Source organism: Staurois parvus, unplaced genomic scaffold (genome assembly GCF_062004578.1).
Source record: "Staurois parvus isolate SC_StPar_1 unplaced genomic scaffold, SC_StPar_1.0 ptg001004l, whole genome shotgun sequence".
NCBI classification, from domain to species: domain Eukaryota; kingdom Metazoa; phylum Chordata; class Amphibia; order Anura; family Ranidae; genus Staurois; species Staurois parvus.
The window spans coordinates 136,055-155,427 of NW_028318800.1; the positions used below are offsets into that span (position 1 = coordinate 136,055).

Below are 19,373 nucleotides of genomic sequence, written 5' to 3' on the forward strand. Positions count from 1 at the left end.
GGCGGGCGCTATCTGACTCGCTGCGGCTTCTAATGCACATTGTGAGAAGCTCACAGTGTTCAGAGAAACCAGAGTAGGCAACTTCAGTCTAGGAGAGAAGCCGGTACAACTGTGCAAGAATAAAGGTGTGGCTGGAGCTCAGATTCCTCAGAGCGGGCAATGCATTACCAGTCTTCCGCTGTCACGTTTTGGTCATCCTGTGCCCACCGTAGTCTCATTTTCCTGCTCCTAGCTGACAGGAGTGGAACCTGGAATGCTCTTCTGCTGTTGGAGCTCATCCTCTTCGAGGGGCACTTGTTGTCTTTTGAGAAAGGCCTTTCTGCACCCCACTACTATAAAGAACATTTATTTAGGCAGTTGTGGACTTTCTGCCGGCTTTACCACACCTGACCAATCTCCCCGACCGCTCCCATTGACAAGGCAATTTTACCCAATATGAGGATCACTGAATTGACATCAGTCACCATCATTGATATCCGTTGTCTCTAAGGTGCTGCAACTGGTACCAACAATTAGAAACTAAATTGCTTAGATGTGCATCTTCTCCATTGGCCAAACAACGGCTTAACCCCTTGACCATGTCTGCATGCTTTATGTGTTAAACTGGAGCAACACGTTTTGTGCTGAAGCAGATATACCTAATAAAGTGGCCATTTACATATTTATTTCAGGTACTTATATAGCGCCGTCAATTTACATATATATTGTACATTCACATCAGTCCCTAACCCTCAAGGGGCGTACAATCTAACTCACATTCATACATACACAAACTAGGGCCAATTTAGACAGGAGCCAATTAACCACCTAAAGTCCGGACACTTTAACCCCCTTCCTGTCCAGGCCAATTTTCAGCTTTCAGCGCTATCACACGTTGACAATTGCGCAGTCATGCAACACTGTCCCCGTATGAATTTTTTAGCATTTTTTGACACAGATAAAACTTTATTTTGGTGGTATTTATTCACCACTGGGATTTTTACTTTTTTTGCTATATAAATGAAAAAGTCCAAACTTTTGAAAAAAAGTGTTTTTCTTATCAAATTTTGCAAAGAAATAATCTTTTTTCATAAATCTTGACCAACATTTATTCAGTCATCTTTTTAGTAAAAAAAAAAATAATAATAATAATAACCCAAATTAGTTTATAACCAAAAATTATAATTTAAAGAAAAAGTTTTTTACATTTTTATTTTTTTTTTATATTATTATTCATGTTTTTTTTTTTTTTTACATACTGTCACCCTAGCACTACAGTGTCACCATAGTGACACTTTACTACTTGTGGGGGGTTATGAAGATTTTTTTTTTTACACTGATTGCTTTTACACCTTTAAAGGCTGTAAAAGCAATCATTTCTCCTTCTCTCTGGCTGCATTCTTGCAGCCATTGAGAAATACTGTGAGAGCTGTGATTGGTCACAGCCTGTCACATGGTAAAAGGCTGTTGTGAATAGCCCTGTACCATGTGACCTCTGTGATAATTCACAGATTTCACACGTAGTAAGCAGTGACATATTGCTTACTATTATTCATGTGATCACTGATTGGCCAATCAGTGATCACATGATCAGGACCTTACACAGAGGTCCCGTACAACAATCAGCGCTCCACTGTGTCCGGAGGGCACAGCGGGCACAAGCAGTGAATGTGGAGCCCATTTATAAACGGCCACCCGCCCCTGCACTGCTCCCATTCAGCCGTTTATATACATGGGTTGGATGGGAAGTGGTTAACCTACCAGCATGTCTTTGGAGTGTGGGAGGAAGCTGGAGTACCTGGAAGAAACCAACGCAGGCACAGGGAGAACATGCAAACTCCAGGCAGGTGGTGCCGTGGTTGGGATTCGAACCAATGACCCTAGTACTGCCAGGGGGAAGTGCCAACCATTTATCCACTGTGCTGACCATTAAATGTATATTAGTAAAAGACCATAACAGCAAAAAAAATAAAATAAAGTAAGAAGGGTTAAAATTGCATAGTAACAAAAAGGAGGCTGTTACAGAATAAAAGAGACCGGTATGGTATATAAGAAAATACAATAGAAAAGCATACAAGAGAACAGAACATAATAGTGTACTAGGGACTAGCAAATAAAAGTAGTATCTCTCCTACTGCTGTTATTAAGCCCCACCCCCTTACTGTGCTTCATCCTCTCTGGATCCTCATCGGACAGACAGGCGTCTCCCTGTTTCACCCTGCCCTTGGCGTGCTTCATGTCTCCATTCTCCTCTGGGGGAGGAGCTTTTGTCTGGTTGGACCTTCTGTGGGTTGGGGGTCCTCCTTTTACCACCCTAGTAGCAACAGAAAGACAGATTAAAGAACAGGCTGATGTGACAACATGTAAGGTCATCCGCCACAAACTGCGGCTTTGAGAGTTCCTTTTCAATAACAGAATCTGCATAAAAGAATAGAGTACTCCACTGTCATTTTTTTCCAAATCAATGAAAAATGTTAATTGTCATCTGGGATACTGTCTTCAGCATTTGAACTTATTGGAGAAATTGGACAAACTGAAGATTCCCCACTAGTGTTCTCTGCAGTGTATAAAAAAGGAATTTCATTTCTCCTGCCACATTAGTGCTCCTGTTAGGATCACATGCCTGCTAACAGTCACCCACCTTGCAGTCTCAATCACCTGACGGTTGCTAAACAATGCAGTCATTCTCACATGTGTAATCTTGTCATTTAAAAGAGAAGCATGGCCAAAGCTATGTTGGCCAAACTTTTCTTGTGGGTCACTTACTTTTGCTCCCCTGTGGCCCGGAGTCAGCATATATTGGGCTATTGCCTGCTATCAGCTGACGTGGCAGAGCCACTCTAGGTTCTGGAAGGATCCCAACAATATTGTTGGGATCCACCCAGCTGCCTGATGGACAGCTAGCTATATCTCTCAATCCATGACTCCATGGCACTATAGTGAGCACTGGAGGAGCAGAGCAGAGAGCAGTGACTGACAAAAAGAAAGGTTATGGCTGTGGTTGGACTTAAACAAAGCACTGCCCTCAAACTGCTCCTTGGCTTGAAGCCACCATATTTTGGTTGGAAACAACCCACATCTATCTAGCACGCTTCCTCCCTCATTCACAGTCCATAACTCCATGGCACGCCAGTGAGCACTGGAGGAGCAGAGCAGAGCAGTGGCTGACAAAAGGAAAGGTTATGGCTGTGGTTGGGCTTAAACAAAGCACTGCTCTCAAACTGCTCCTTGGCTTGAAGCCGCCATATTTTGGTTGGAAACAACCCACATCCATCCAGTACGCTTCCTCCTTCATTCACAGTCCATAACTCCATGGCACTCTAGTGAGCACTGGAGGAGCAGAGCAGAGCGGTGGCTGACAAAAGGAAAGGTTATGGCTGTGGTTGGGCTTAAACAAAGAACTGTCCTCAAACTGCTCCTTGGCTTGAAGCCGCCATATTTTGGTTGGAAACAACCCACATCCATCCAGTACGCTTCCTCTTTCATTCACAGTCCATAACTCCATGGCACTCTAGTGAGCACTGGAGGAGCAGAGCAGAGCGGTGGCTGACAAAAGGAAAGGTTATGGCTGTGGTTGGGCGTAAACAAAGAACTGTCCTCAAACTGCTCCTTGGCTTGAAGCCACCATATTTTGGTTGGAAACATCCCACATCCATCCAGTACGCTTCCCCCCTCATTCACAGCCTCTAAACGCTATAGATATGTCATCCAAGGTCCACAAAGAACTCTGCGCTGTTGGGGTACCCATTGCACCTCTCTTTTGCCCTGCTAGGGAGGCCCGGTGGACTCGCCCTGCTCTCCCGACTGTCCTCCTTATCTGAGTGGTTCCAGTTGAGATGTTTCTGCAGCTGAGGCTTTGAGGCAAAAACAGCTTCGCAGTGAGGGCAGGAGACCACCATCCGGGACAGGAGTGCGGCCTAGACAGAGGAGAACAGCACGTTAGGGAGCACCAAAACCGCAGATTATTATATCTACAAAAGAATTCCAGTCTAACAAAAAAGACTGTCAAATGAAGGCAAAGAATGTAAGCTAATTCAACTAATCTGTCTCCTTTTCCATACCAAAGTATCTTGATATATAAAAGTGAAGGAACTGCCACAAACACAGAAACTAAAGGTAAAATGAATGCAAGGTTACCGGATAGTAAAAATAAAACTGTCTATGTAACTCTGGGAGGGGTTACATATAAATGGGCCCTTACAGTAGGGCTTCCTCGTCACTGCAAGGGTTAGATTTTTCTGGGGAAACATAAAATCAGGGCTCTTCACTTCTCATCACTCTGGGTCGTAAGTGAGCCCTTAGTGTCCTCACTTACAATGCGGGACTGCTGGTCCTGCATTGTTCATGATTATGTTAGAATGCAACCGGCAGACAAGTGAAGAGAAGAGGGTTTGGAAGGCCAGTTGTGTAGCTGAGAGGAAGCCTGCAGGGATAGGGTAAGTAAAAGAGACAAAAATTAGTATTTAACCCTTGCATGTTGGGGATGGCCCACTGCAAGGCTCTTTTTTCCCCCAGAGTTGAGCTCTCCTTGAAATTATCCATGTCTCTGAGTGATGCCAACACTTCCTAGTGGATCCATACAAATCATTCTCTAAAATATTGCTGGAAATCATTCAATATGGTGGATTGTGAGAGACTAAATAGTAGCATGGACAAAATGGCTGGAACAATATGGTGGACAGGGAGAGGGTGGAACAATATAGAAAGCAGATATTGTCAAGAATATTACCATAGACAAAGTGGCATGAGTAAGGGGCTTCAGCAATATGGAACCATGGACAAAGTGGTCTAAATAAGGGGTTCAAACAATACGGAAGGAGGATAATGACCTGAACAGCACGATGGACAAACTGGCCTGAATAATTGCTTTCAAACAAAATGGAAGGCAGACAATGACCTGAAGAGTACTATATAGACAGAGTGGCCTAAACAAGTGGCTGGAACAATATGGTGGACAGGGAATGGTTGGAACAACATGGAAAGCAGATATTGTCAAGAATATTACCATAGACAAAGTAAGGGGCTTCAGCAATATGGAGGGAAGATATTGATCTGGACAGCACCATGGAAAAAGTGGTCTAAATAAGGGGTCCAAACAATATGAAAGAAGGATAATGACCTTAACAGTACGATGGACAAACTGGCCTGAATAATTGCTTTCAAACAAAATGGAAGGCAGATAATGATCTGAACAGTACTATATAGATACAGTGACCTAAACAAGTGGCTGGAACAATATGGTGGACAGGGAGCAGTTGGAACAACATGGAAAGCAGATATTGTCAAGAATATTACCATAGACAAAGTAAGGGCTTCAACAATATGGAAGACAGATATTGACCTGGACAACACCATGGGTAAAATGGTCTAAATAAGGGGCTCAAACAATATAGAAGGAGGATAACGACCTGAACAGTACGATGGACAAACTGGCCTGAGTATTGGCCTTCAACAATATGGAATGCAGATAATGACCTGAATAGCACCATATAAACAAAGTGGCTTTAAAAGGTTCTGGAACAATATGGAAGGCAGAATATAACCTGAAGAGAACCATAGACAAAGTGGCCCAAGAAAGGAACTTCAACAATGTAGAAGGTAAATAATAACCAGAAGAGCACCATATATTAAAAAAATAGCCTGAAAATGTGCTGGAACAGTAAAGAAAGCAGATAATGACCTAAAAAGCACTATAGACAAAGTGACCTGAACAAGCGGCTAGAACAATATGGTGGACAGAGAAAGGCTGAAACAATATGGAAGGCAGATAATGACCTGAACATTAGCAAGGACAAAGTAGCTGGGACAATATGGTGGAAAGCTAATGTTTTGGTTAACATTAGAAAGTGCTGAAGGTTCTCCTGGAAAGTTAGTAATGTACGTACCCCCTGGCATCTCTGGTAATGTTGTTTTAGGCCATATACGCTGGGGAACTCTAACCAACAACCGGAACTTGGACATTTTACTCTGGGTGACGTCTTAAACATCTCCTTCCATTCGCTGATCAGAGAAGCCTGAAGTAGTCAATACAAGAAACATCAATCGATGGCCATGCAAGCTACAAGAAGGTCAAGCAGCAGTTGGCCAGCAAAGCAACCACACACATTACTTGCTGGCTCATGTCTTGCTTACCGGTATTCCCTGCAGCTCCTGGATTCCAGGTCTGGCATACTTCCTCTGGACTGTTCTTTTGCTGTAATAGATTCCTGCGTGGATAGAAGCAGAAATACACTTATGAAAACAGGCCTGAACTGGCCATCCAGCATCTAAACCACTTTGCCTGTCAGCATAAGTGGACCTGCAAAGGCCTCCAGGCATCTCCCCATCATAGGAAAAAGAAGGAAGACCAAGGGAAAGAGACCCCTTGAGTCAAGGGGTCCCAATGACCCAATGAATATGCGTTTGGCATATTAGAATGCAACCGGCAGAGCAGTGAAGAGAAGAGGGTTTGGAAGGCCAGTTGTGTAGCTGGGAGGAAGCCTGCAGGGATAGGGTAAGTAAAAGAGACAAAAACGAGCATTTAACCCTTGCATGTTGGGGATGGCCCCATGCAAGGCTCTTTTTTCCCCAGAGTTGAGCTTGAAATGATCCATGTCTCTGAGTGATGCCAATACTTCCTAGTGGATCCATACAAATCACTCTAAAAAATTGCTGGAAATCATTCAATATGGTGGATTGTGAGAGAGTAAATAGCAGCATGGACAAAATGGCTGGAACAATATGGTGGACAGGGAGCGGGTGGAACAATATGGAAAGCAGGTCTGTCCTCATTGGGACCCCTTGACTCAAGGGGTCTCTTTCCCTTGGTCTCCCTTCTTTTTCCTATGCTGTAATTGGTTCCGAGGACACCACAGTGAGATTCATATGTGAGTCGGCAATTAGTATTTTGCGGTACTAGGGGTTACTCTAATGGAATCTCCTTGGTTACAATTCACCTAACACATAGCTAAGGGCATCCCGGTTTTTTATGTTTTTTTGTTATCTCCCCATCATAGGTTGTTCACTGTAGCCAATTTTTCATTTTTGGATGGCATTTAGTTTGCGACAGCTCTGTGTGTTATAAACAACTGCCATTTTTAAACAAATAAAAAACAGTTATGTTGCATCCTTTGCAGAGCTCGGAGCTGAAAAACTCCTGCAGACTCTTCCTGTCTATATGCACTCCGGTGATGGCCTGCATGGCATTTCTCAGGATAGGTTTCCCAATGGGGACAACGGTGGACCACTCCTGTCCTCGGAAGGCGGCCAGGTAACAGGGTAACAATGCAGGTTGAGTGTAATAGGAAGGGCCTAAATAAGGGCCTTCATGGCCCGATCACGGAAGTGTTACGTTAATGAAAGCTTCAGATTTTAAAAACCTAAAAAATGCCATGAACATGTTAAGCCCGTGTGAGATTTTAGTAATTGGGCTTACATATAGTTCAAACCCCGAGAATAAATGGGAGGTGACAAGTGTGAACGTTCGCTTTAATCTGTTTCAGCATGTTCTCAGTTGCAGCTGGCTCCTTCCCGGCGGCTCTCTCAATGTCTCCAGTGTATGAAGATACCACGGCTCCACGCTCCCACCTACCTCGCAATTATCACCTCACACAGACGGAAATGGTGTGATTTGCCGCACAGAGCTTGTCGGAAAAGCCACGGCGGCAGAGCCCCCATCCTGACTTGCTAAAAATAAAAATGAATGCCGGTTCCTGTCTCTTTTGGAAGAAATGCTGCAGATTTTTTTTTTTTTTTAAGATGCATCCAAGATCTTCAGGATAGAGATTGGTGGATTAAACAACTGAAAAAAAGGTGCAGCGCTAAAACAAGATAATATGCATAATAAAGTGCAGAGTGATCACCAATATTTAAAACATAACCACCTGACTAAAAATATAAACAAATAATCAAATAAATAATAGTAATGTGTAATGCAGGCCATAGATGGGTTGAAAATCGGCTGATTTTCAGATCGTTAGTGGGTTAATAGGTCGGCCGTTTTTCGGTATTTTGGCAGATTTTTTTTATCTGTAAAGTTGGAAAAAGATCGGCTGATTTTGCCAATTGGCCAATTTTCGCGGCAATGATGGGCAAATCGGCCGATCTTTTTACCGATAAAAAATCTGCGCATGAGCCGTGACCTGCAAGAGGAAGACAAAAAGAAGAAGAAAAAGAAGAAGAGGATGAAGAAGAAGAAGAAAGAGGAAGAAGAGGAGGAATAGGAAGAGCAAGAGAGAAGAGGAAGAAGAAGAGGAAGAAGATGATGAAGAAGAAGAGGATGAAGAAGAAGCAGAAGAGGAAGAGGATGAAGAAGAAGAAGAGGATGAAGAAGATGATGAAGAAGAAGAAGAGGATGAATAAGAAGAAGAGGAAGAAGAAAAAGAAGAAGAAGAGGAAGAAAAAGAAGAAGAGGAAGAAGAAGATGATGAAGAAGAAGAGGATGAAGAAGAAGCAGAAGAGGAAGAAGATGAAGAAGAAAAGGATGAAGAAGAAGAAGAAGAGGAAGAAGATGAAGAAAAGGATGAAGAAGAAGAAGAGGAAGAAGAAAAAGAAGAGGAAGAAAAAGAAGAAGAGGAAGAAGAAGAAGAGGAAGAAGAAGAGGAAGAAGAAGAAGAGGATGAAGAAGAAAAATTCCAGTCCAGCAAAAAGTGTCCCTGCATAGAGCTCCGCTATTTCTTTGACAGTTCTTTGACATTTATAGTGGCTGCAACAATGTATCTATTTGTTTCCGAATAAAAACATCTGTATCCAAAATGGATACAGATAGATACAATGTTGCAGCCGCTATAAATGTCAAAGAACTGTCAAAGAAATAGCAGAGCTCTCTGCAGAGACACTTTTTGCTGGCTGTAGATGGGATGAAAATCGGCCGATTTTTTTACCGTTCCTGGTAACGTTGGCCGAATGAACGACCGATTTTTCGTTTTTTTAAAGAAATATTGGCCAGTTTTCTCCCCATCTATGGCCTGCAGTAGGTATATCACTACAAGGTGATAATAAATGTCCCAAAATAATGACGTGAGGATCCCTTCAAGATCACAATCAACATGTATGGGTAACGGATCCAGGGGTGCCAGATGAAGTAACTGAATAGGATTAGGCAACTAGCTGGCTTCCTGGTGTCTGTTCACTGTAATGTGCTCTACAGCAGCGTTTCTCAACCTTTCTTCAGTCAAGGTACCCTTTAACCACTTCCAGTCCGGACACTTTCACCCCCTTCCTGTCCAGGCCAATTTTCAGCTTTCAGCGCTGTCACACTTTGAATGCCCATTGCGCGGTCATGCGACACTGTACCCATATGCATTTTTTGAGAGAGCTAAAACTTTATTTTGATGGTATTTATTCACCGCTGGGATTTTTATTTTTTTTTTGCTATATAAATGAAAAAGTCCAAAAATTTTGAAAAAAAGTGTTTTTCTTATAAAAGTTTGCAAATAAATAATCTTTCTTCATAAATCTTGGCCAAAATGTATTCAGTTATCTTTATAGCGAAAAAAATAACCCAAATTAGTTTATAACCAAAAATGATAATTTTTCAAAATTTGTTTTACATTTTTATTTTTTTATATAATTATTTATGTTTTTTTTAACATATTGTCACCCTAGAAGTACAGTATGACCGTACTGACACTGTACTACTTGTGGGGGGTTATGAAGATTTTTTTTTTTTTTACACTGATTGCTTTTACACCCATAAAGGCTGTAAAAGCAATCATTTCTCCTTCTCTCTGGCTGCATTCTTGCAGCCATTGATAAATACTGTGTGAGCTGTGATTAGTCACAGCTTGTCACATGGTACAAGGCTGTTGCAAATAGCTCTGTACCATGTGACCTCTGTGATCATTCACAGATTTCACACGTAGTAAGTAATGATGTCAGAAGTGACATCTATTGGTTACTACTCTACATGTGATCACTGATTGGCCAATTAGTGATCACAAGATCGGGACCTCACACAGAGGTCCCGTACAATGATCGGGTTCCACTGTGTCCGGAGGAAACAACGGGCTCCGGATCGTGTTACTGCACACTCCCAGGGAGCGTGCACAAATGGGGCGGGGACTCCGTTTATAAACAGCCACCCGCCCCTGCACTGCTCCCGTCCAGCCGTTTATATACATGGGCCAGACGGGAAGTGGTTAAAATATGGACAGTTTTAAGGCACCCAATTCTAAAATGTGAAAAACTATCAACATCCACACATGTAGGACACCCAACATTAGAGGTGATTTATTCTTTCAAAGCAAATACACTTTTCCACACTGGTACTGACTAGTATTCCCATGTTTCTCTTCTCCTTCAGTTTTTCTCCATCACTGGGCTAATGTGACCCCAGCACTGATGGAGAGGGGCAGGGGAGGGTGAAACTAGGATGCTGTGCTGGCAGCTGACATCCTCCTTAACTGATGATGTCATTGGTTGTCAGAAAGCCAGCAGCTAGAAGGTCATAATGGTGCACAATGAAAACCTGTGGCTTTGTGTAATTAAAAGGTAAGTTTGTTCCACCCGCTGGCTTGTATACTAGTTTTGGGCAATTTTTAGACATTTTGCCAAGGCACCCCTGAAGAGAACCTCAAGGCACCCCTGAAGAGAACCTCAAGGCACCCCTGAAGAGAACCTCAAGGCACCCCTGAAGAGAACCTCAAGGCACCCCTGAAGAGAACCTCAAGGCACCCCTGAAGAGAACCTCAAGGCACCCCTGAAGAGAACCTCAAGGCACCCTGGTTGAGAAAGTCTGATCTAGAAGATACATGCACTTTAAAATATAGTGCAATTGTCCCCTCACCTAACCCATCTCTCCACAGATGTGCATTTACCGATTTAACAATCGATTTTTATTTTATGCAATCTTAAAAAAAAAGACGTACAAATTGCGATACAAAGTGTGGCGGTATTATCAAAGCTGGTAATTCAGTAGTAAAATGGAGATCAGTCATGCCTGTGTTGCACCTAAACCTGTGCCTTTAAAGTCCCATCAACAAGAGGACCTCTCCACTGGATGTAAACAAATGGAGCAAGCGTGGCTGTTGGATCAATGCAAGTATACATCTGTGTTACAAGACATTATATTCCATGCAGGGCTACGTATGAGTAAAGGGAGGTTCGCTGGAATTCTGTGTTTGAAGAGCCGACTGTATACTCGAAATGGTTAGCACTTCTTCCTGGCAGTACTCGGGTCGTTGGTTCGAATCCCAACCATGGAGCCACCTGCCTGGAGTTTGCATGTTCTCCCTGTCACTGTGTGGGTTTCCTCCAGGTATTCCAGTTTCCTCCCACACTCCAAAGACATGCTGGTAGGTTAACTGGCTCCTGTCTAAATTGTCCCTAGTATGTGTATGTATGAATGTGAATTAGGGACCTTAGATTGTACGCCCCTTGAGGGTTAGGGACCTTAGATTGTACACCCCTTGAGGGTTAGGGACCTTAGATTGTACCCCCTTGAGGGTTAGGGACCTTAGATTGTACCCCCTTGAGGGTTAGGGACCTTAGATTGTACCCCCTTGAGGGTTAGGGACCTTAGATTGTACGCCTCTTGAGGGTTAGGTACCTTAGATTGTCCGCCCCTTGAGGGTTAGGGACCTTAGATTGTACACCCCTTGAGGGTTAGGGACCTTAGATTGTACGCCCCTTGAGGGTTAGGGACCTTAGATTGTACACCCCTTGAGGATTGGGGACCTTAGATTGTACGCCCCTTGAGGGTTAGGGACCTTAGATTGTACGCCCCTTGAGGGTTAGGGACCTTAGATTGTACGCCCCTTGAAGGTTAGGGACCTTAGATTGTACACCCCTTGAGGGTTAGGGACCTTAGATTGTACGCCCCTTGAGAGTTAGGGACTGATGTGAATGTACAATATATATGTAAAGTGCTGCGTAAATTGACGGCGCTATAGAAGTACCTTTAATGAATAAATAAAATATTTCCCATAATGTGTTATCTTACAGTAAGAAGACTGTCTGTGATACCCAAAGCAACCAATAAGATTCCAGCTGTCATGCGCAGCTGAATTCCAATGGCTGTTAGAGGAACCACGCCCCTTTCAACCAGACGTTGCGATCGGGCCTGCCTGTCTGTTTTTCAGGCAGACCTGTTCTCCTCTATGGAGTGGCGGGAACCTCTATACTCCTCTATGGAGTGGCGGGAACCTCTGTTCTCCTCTATGGAGTGGCGGGAACCTCTGTTCTCCTCTATGGAGTGGCGGATACCTCTGTTCTCCTCTATGGAGTGGCGGGAACCTCTATTCTCCTCTATGGAGTGACGGGAACCTCTGTTCTTCTCTATGGAGTGGCGGGAACCTCTGTTCTCCTCTATGGAGTGGCGGGAACCTCTGTTCTCCTCTATGGAGTGGCGGGAACCTCTGTTCTCCTCTATGGAGTGGCGGGAACCTCTATTCTCCTCTATGGAGTGGCGGGAACCTCTGTTCTCCTCTATGGAGTGGCGGGAACCTCTGTTCTCCTCTATGGAGTGGCGGGAACCTCTGTTCTCCTCTATGGAGTGGCGGGAACCTCTGTTCTCCTCTATGGAGTGGCGGGAACCTCTGTTCTCCTCTATGGAGTGATGGGAACCTCTGTTCTCCTCTATGGAGTGGCGGGAACCTCTATTCTCCTCTATGGAGTGGCGGGAACCTCTGTTCTCCTCTATGGAGTGATGGGAACCTCTGTTCTCCTCTATGGAGTGGCGGGAACCTCTGTTCTCCTCTATGGAGTGGCGGGAACCTCTGTTCTCCTCTATGGAGTGGCGGGAACCTCTGTTCTCCTCTGTGGTGTGGCGGGAACCTCTGTTCTCCTCTATGGAGTGGCAGGAACCTCTATCCTCCTCTGTGGAGTGGCAGGAACCTCTATCCTCCTCTATGGAGTGATGGGAACCTCTGTTCTCCTCTATGGAGTGATGGGAACCTCTGTTCTCATCTATGGAGTGGCGGGAACCTCTGTTCACCTCTATGGAGTGATGGGAACCTCTGTTCTCCTCTATGGAGTGATGGGAACCTCTGTTCTCCTCTATGGAGTGATGGGAACCTCTGTTCTCCTCTATGGAGTGATGGGAACCTCTGTTCTCCTCTATGGAGTGGCGGGAACCTCTGTTCTCCTCTATGGAGTGGCGGGAACCTCTGTTCTCCTCTATGGAGTGATGGGAACCTCTGTTCTCCTCTATGGAGTGGCAGGTGTAAACGGATATGTGTCCATTTACACCCGCCGACACCCAATCCGATCCGCCAAAAAGATACAGATGGGGATCCATTCCACGTCCCTCTGTCTGTCGGATGGGATAGAATACGAATGGAAACAGACAAGCGGTCCGTTTCCATCCGACCGCCCATAGAGGACAGCGGGCTGTGTCTGCTCTGCAGCAGTGAAGCGGACACAGACCTGTCATCTGCCTGATTAGCGGAGAGTTCCCCCCCCCCGCTGAGCAGGCAGATCTGCTGATGGGTCCATCCCATGTGATATGGGCCTTAGACCCCATTATGGTGGCCGATGGGAGGAAATGAACTTCCCATCAATAAACAGTGACTTTGTAGCTGATCTCTGACAGCCCGGCTCCTGCAGGATCAGAGCAGGGTATGCCCCCAGTGCATTGTGGGAGACGACCACCTCTAACTCTCCATAGGCACTCATGTTTGGACTAAAATAAAAGGAAACAAACCCTTTCCTTGTAAGAAGTGAAGCCATGAATGCAGCGGAGGGGAGACTGACCTGAGTCACAGGCAAGGACCTGCAGCTGGGTGGAAGCTCTTGATTTGCTCATACGTGGAAACTGTCGCCGGGATCCTGTGGCCAGAGAGTCCGCCATGGCTGCAATGTAAAGAGCGCGAAGGCAGGGGTCAGTGTGCTCAGTATGCCACAGTGCGGGGGTCAGTGTGTTCAGTATGCCACAGTGCGGGGGTCAGTGTGCTCAGTATGCCACAGTGCGGGGGTCAGTGTGCTCAGTATGCCACAGTGCGGGGGTCAGTGTGTTCAGTATGCCACAGTGCGGGGGTCAGTGTGTTAAGTATGCCACAGTGCGGGGGTCAGTGTGCTCAGTATGCCACAGTGCGGGGGTCAGTGTGCTCAGTATGCCACAGTGCGGGGGTCAGTGTGCTCAGTATGCCACAGTGCAGGGGTCAGTGTGTTAAGTATGCCACAGTGCAGGGGTCAGTGTGCTCAGTATGCCACAGTGCGGGGGTCAGTGTGCTCAGTATGCCACAGTGCGGGGGTCAGTGTGCTCAGTATGCCACAGTGCGGGGGTCAGTGTGCTCAGTATGCCACAGTGCGGGGGGTCAGTGTGCTCAGTATGCCACAGTTCAGGGGTCAGTGTGCTCAGTATGCCACAGTGCAGGGGTCAGTGTGCTCAGTATGCTACAGTGCGGGGGTCAGTGTGCTCAGTATGCCACAGTGCGGGGGTCAGTGTGCTCAGTATGCCACAGTGCAGGGGTCAGTGTGTTCAGTATGCCACAGTGCAGGGGTCAGTGTGTTCAGTATGCCACAGTGCAGGGGTCAGTGTGCTCAGTATGCCACAGTGCGGGGGTCAGTGTGCTCTGTATGCCACAGTGCGGGGGTCAGTGTGTTCAGTATGCCACAGTGCGGGGGTCAGTGTGTTAAGTATGCCACAGTGCGGGGGTCAGTGTGTTAAGTATGCCACAGTGCGGGGGTCAGTGTGCTCAGTAAGCCACAGTGCGGGGGTCAGTGTGCTCAGTAAGCCACAGTGCGGGGGTCAGTGTGCTCAGTAAGCCACAGTGCGGGGGTCAGTGTGCTCAGTATGCCACAGTGCGGGGGTCAGTGTGCTCAGTATGCCACAGTGCGGGGGTCAGTGTGTTAAGTATGCCACAGTGCGGGGGACAGTGTGCTCAGAAAGCCACAGTGCGGTGGACAGTGTGCTCAGTAAGCCACAGTGCGGGGGTCAGTGTGTTCAGTAAGCCACAGTGCAGGGGTCAGTGTGTTAAGTATGCCACAGTGCAGGGGTCAGTGTGCTCAGTATGCCACAGTGCAGGGATCAGTGTGCTCAGTATGCCACAGTGCAGGGATCAGTGTGCTCAGTATGCCACAGTGCAGGGGTCAGTGTGCTCAGTATGCCACAGTGCGGGGGTCAGTGTGCTCAGTATGCCACAGTGCAGGGGTCAGTGTGCTCAGTATGCCACAGTGCAGGGGTCAGTGTGCTCAGTATGCCACAGTGCAGGGGTCAGTGTGTTCAGTATGCCACAGTGCAGGGGTCAGTGTGCTCAGTATGCCACAGTGCAGGGGTCAGTGTGCTCAGTATGCCACAGTGCGGGGGTCAGTGTGCTCAGTATGCCACAGTGCGGGGGTCAGTGTGTTCAGTATGCCACAGTGCAGGGGTCAGTGTGTTAAGTATGCCACAGTGCGGGGGTCAGTGTGTTAAGTATGCCACAGTGCGGGGGTCAGTGTGTTCAGTATGCCACAGTGCGGGGGTCAGTGTGCTCAGTAAGCCACAGTGCGGGGGTCAGTGTGCTCAGTAAGCCACAGTGCGGGGGTCAGTGTGCTCAGTAAGCCACAGTGCGGGGGTCAGTGTGCTCAGTATGCCACAGTGCGGGGGTCAGTGTGTTCAGTAAGCCACAGTGCGGGGGTCAGTGTGCTCAGTATGCCACAGTGCGGGGGTCAGTGTGTTAAGTATGCCACAGTGCGGGGGACAGTGTGCTCAGTATGCCACAGTACAGGGGTCAGTGTGTTCAGTATGCCACAGTGAGGGGGTCAGTGTGTTCAGTAAGCCACAGTGCGGGGGTCAGTAAGTTCAGTATGCCACAGTGAGGGGGTCAGTGTGCTCAGTAAGCCACAGTGCGGTGGACAGTGTGCTCAGTAAGCCACAGTGCGGGGGTCAGTGTGTTAAGTATGCCACAGTGCGGGGGACAGTGTGCTCGGTATGCCACAGTACAGGGGTCAGTGTGTTCAGTATGCCGCAGTACAGGGGTCAGTGTGTTCAGTATGCCACAGTGAGGGGGTCAGTGTGCTCAGTAAGCCACAGTGCGGGGGTCAGTAAGTTCAGTATGCCACAGTGCGGGGGGTCAGTGTGTTCAGTAAGCCACAGTGCGGGGGTCAGTGTGCTCAGTAAGCCACAGTGCGGGGGTCAGTGTGCTCAGTATGCCACAGTACAGGGGTCAGTGTGTTCAGTATGCCGCAGTGCGGGGGTCAGTGTGTTCAGTATGCCACAGTGCGGGGGTCAGTGTGTTTTCAGTATGCTGCAGTGCGGGGGTCAGTGTGTTCAGTATGCCACCATGTGGGAGTGTGTTCAGTAAGCCACAATGCGGGGGTCAGTGTGTTCAGTATGCCACAGTGCGGGGGTCAGTGTGTTTTCAGTATGCCGCAGTGCGGGGGTCAGTGTGTTCAGTATGCCACAGTGCGGGGGTCAGTGTGTTTTTTTTCAGTATGCCGCAGTGCGGGGGGTCAGTGTGTTCAGTATGCCACAGTGCGGGGGTCAGTGTGTTTTCAGTATGCCGCAGTGCGGGGGTCAGTGTGTTTTTTTTCAGTATGCCGCAGTGCGGGGGGTCAGTGTGTTCAGTATGCCGCAGTGCGGGGGTCAGTGTGTCCAGTATGTCACAGTGCGGGGGTCAGTGTGTCCAGTATGTCACAGTGCGGGGGTCAGTGGGCTCAGTAAGCCACTGTGAAGGGTCAGTGTGTTCAGTATACCACAGTGCGGGGGTCAGTGTGTTTTCAGTATGCCGCAGTGCGGGGGTCAGTGTGTCCAGTATGTCACAGTGCGGGGGTCAGTGTGTTCAGTATACCACAGTGCTGGTGTCAGTGTGTTCAGTATACCACAGTGCGGGTGTTCAGTATGCCTCAGTCCAGAAACAGGTGTCAGTGTGTTCAGTGTGTGACAGTGCAAGTAAAGTGTCAGTATATTCAGTATACCACAGTGTAGGTACATGAGTCAGTGTGTTTAGTATGTGACATTGCAGGTACAGGTGTTAGTGTGTTTATGTCACAGTGCAGGTACCAGTGTCAGCGTATTCAGCATGTGACAGTACAGGCGAAGTGTCAGTATATTTGGTATTCCACTGTGTCAGTGCAGGTCAAAGTATCAGTGCAATCAGGAACTGTAAGTGCAGTTAGAAGTATTGGTGCCATCAGGAGCTACCAGTTCAGATAGAAGTATCAGTGCAATCAGGAGCTATCAGTGCAGGTAAAAGTATCAGAGCAATCAGGAGCTGTCAGTGCAGGTAGAAGTATCAGTGCAATCAGGAGCTATCAGTGCAGGTAGAAGTATCAGAGCAGTCTGGAGCTGTCAGCGCAGGTAGAAGTGTCAGTGCAATCAGGAGCTGTCAGTGCAGGTAGAAGTATCAGAGCAGTCTGGAGCTGTCAGCGCAGGTAGAAGTGTCAGTGCAATCAGGAGCTGTCAGTGCAGGTAGAAGTGTCAGTGCAGTCAGGAGCTGTCAGCGCAGGTAGAAGTGTCAGTGCAGTCAGGAGCTGTCAGTGCAGGTAGAAGTGTCAGTGCAATCAGGAGCTGTCAGTGCAGGTAGAAGTGTCAGTGCAGTCAGGAGCTGTCAGTGCAGGTAGAAGTGTCAGTGCAGTCAGGAGCTGTCAGTGCAGGTAGAAGTGTCAGTGCAATCAGGAGCTGTCAGTGCAGGTAGAAGTGTCAGTGCAATCAGGAGCTGTCAGTGCAGGTAGAAGTGTCAGTGCAATCAGGAGCTGTCAGTGCAGGTAGAAGTATCAGTGCAATCAGGAGCTGTCAGTGCAGGTAGCAGGGTCAGTGCATTCAGAGGCTGTGAGGGGGGTCCAGGTGTCAGTGCGATCCTGAGCTGTCAGTGCAGGCAGGGGGTGTGATGCTGGAGATCAGTGACAGGTGGACGGTGATCAGGGTTTTGCCTCTCACCTGCCGGGCCCGCCGCTGCTGCCGGTCATGCGCTGAGCTCTCTCCGCCCCCGGAGCCCGAACTCTCGCGGTACTGAGGGGGGAACCGGGGGAAGAACCGGGGGAGGAGATCCGATCCGTCTGGACCGGCCGCCTATCGGCGGATCATGTGACCGGCCGCTCCGACATTCCGCTCATCTCACCCCAAACACTGCATACATGTACTGTTCCCCCCCCATACACTGCATACATGTACTGTTCCCCCCCCATACACTGCATACATGTATTGTTACCCCCCCCCCCCATACACTGCATACATGTACTGTTACCCCCCCCCCATACACTGCATACATGTACTGTTACCCCCCCATACACTGCATACATGTACTGTTACCCCCCCCCCCCCCCCACGTACTGTTACCCCCCCATACACTGCATACATGTACTGTTACCCCCCCATAAACTGCATACATGTACTGTTACCCCCCCCCCCCCCATACACTGCATACATGTATTGTTACCCCCCCCCCATACACTGCATACATGTACTGTTACCCCCCCATACACTGCATACATGTACTGTTACCCCCCCCCACACACGTACTGTTACCCCCCCATACACTGCATACATGTACTGTTACCCCCCCCCCCCATACACTGCATACATGTACTGTTCCCCCCCCCCCCATATACTGCATACATGTACTGTTCCCCCCCCCATACACTGCATACATGTACTGTTACCCCCCCCCCCCCTATACACTGCATACATGTACTGTTACCCCTCCCTATGCACTGCATACATGTATTGTTACCCCCCCATAAACTGCATACATGTACTGTTACCCCCCCCCATACACTGCATACATGTATTGTTACCCCCCCATACACTGCATACATGTACTGTTACCCCCCCCCCCCATACACTGCATACATGTACTGTTACCCCCCCACACACACACGTACTGTTACCCCCCCATACACTGCATACATGTACTGTTACCCCCCCTATACACTGCATACATGTGCTGTATACTCCCCCCCCCCCCATACACTGCATACATGTACTGTTGCCCCCCCCATACACTGCATACATGTGCTGTATACTCCCCCCCTATACACTGCATACATGTACTGTTACCCCCCCCCCATACACTGCATACATGTATTGTTACCCCCCCCACACACACACTGCGTACATGTACTGTTACCCCCCCCCATACACGTACTGTTACCCCCCCATACACTGCATACATGTATTGTTACCCCCCCCATACACTGCATACATGTACTGTTACCCCCCCATACACTGCATACATGTACTGTTACCCCCCCCCACACGTACTGTTACCCCCCCATACACTGCATACATGTACTGTTACCCCCCCATAAACTGCATACATGTACTGTTACCCCCCCCCCATACACTGCATACATGTATTGTTACCCCCCCCATACACTGCATACATGTACTGTTACCCCCCCATACACTGCATACATGTACTGTTACCCCCCCCCCCCCCACACGTACTGTTACCCCCCCATACACTGCATACATGTACTGTTACCCCCCCCATACACTGCATACATGTACTGTTCCCCCCCCCATACACTGCATACATGTACTGTTACCCCCCCCC

General features: G+C 47.6%; 1 protein-coding gene across 2 annotated transcripts in view; it reads right to left on the minus strand.

Annotated features, from left to right (window-relative positions):
- ZNF512B (zinc finger protein 512B) overlaps nt 1-17,893 on the minus strand; it is a 53,945-nt gene extending 36,052 nt beyond the window's left edge. For both annotated transcript variants that reach the window (XM_089657472.1, XM_089657473.1), the window contains exons 1-6: nt 17,756-17,893; nt 13,651-13,749; nt 6,112-6,185; nt 5,865-5,993; nt 3,724-3,896; nt 2,142-2,293 (exon numbers count right to left, since the gene is read on the minus strand). In XM_089657472.1, coding sequence (XP_089513598.1) covers nt 2,142-2,293; nt 3,724-3,896; nt 5,865-5,993; nt 6,112-6,185; nt 13,651-13,747 — 625 coding nt within the window. In that variant the 5' untranslated portion in view covers nt 13,748-13,749; nt 17,756-17,893. The remainder of the gene's footprint in view (nt 1-2,141; nt 2,294-3,723; nt 3,897-5,864; nt 5,994-6,111; nt 6,186-13,650; nt 13,750-17,755) is intronic.
- Between the last annotated feature and the right edge of the window lie 1,480 nt (nt 17,894-19,373).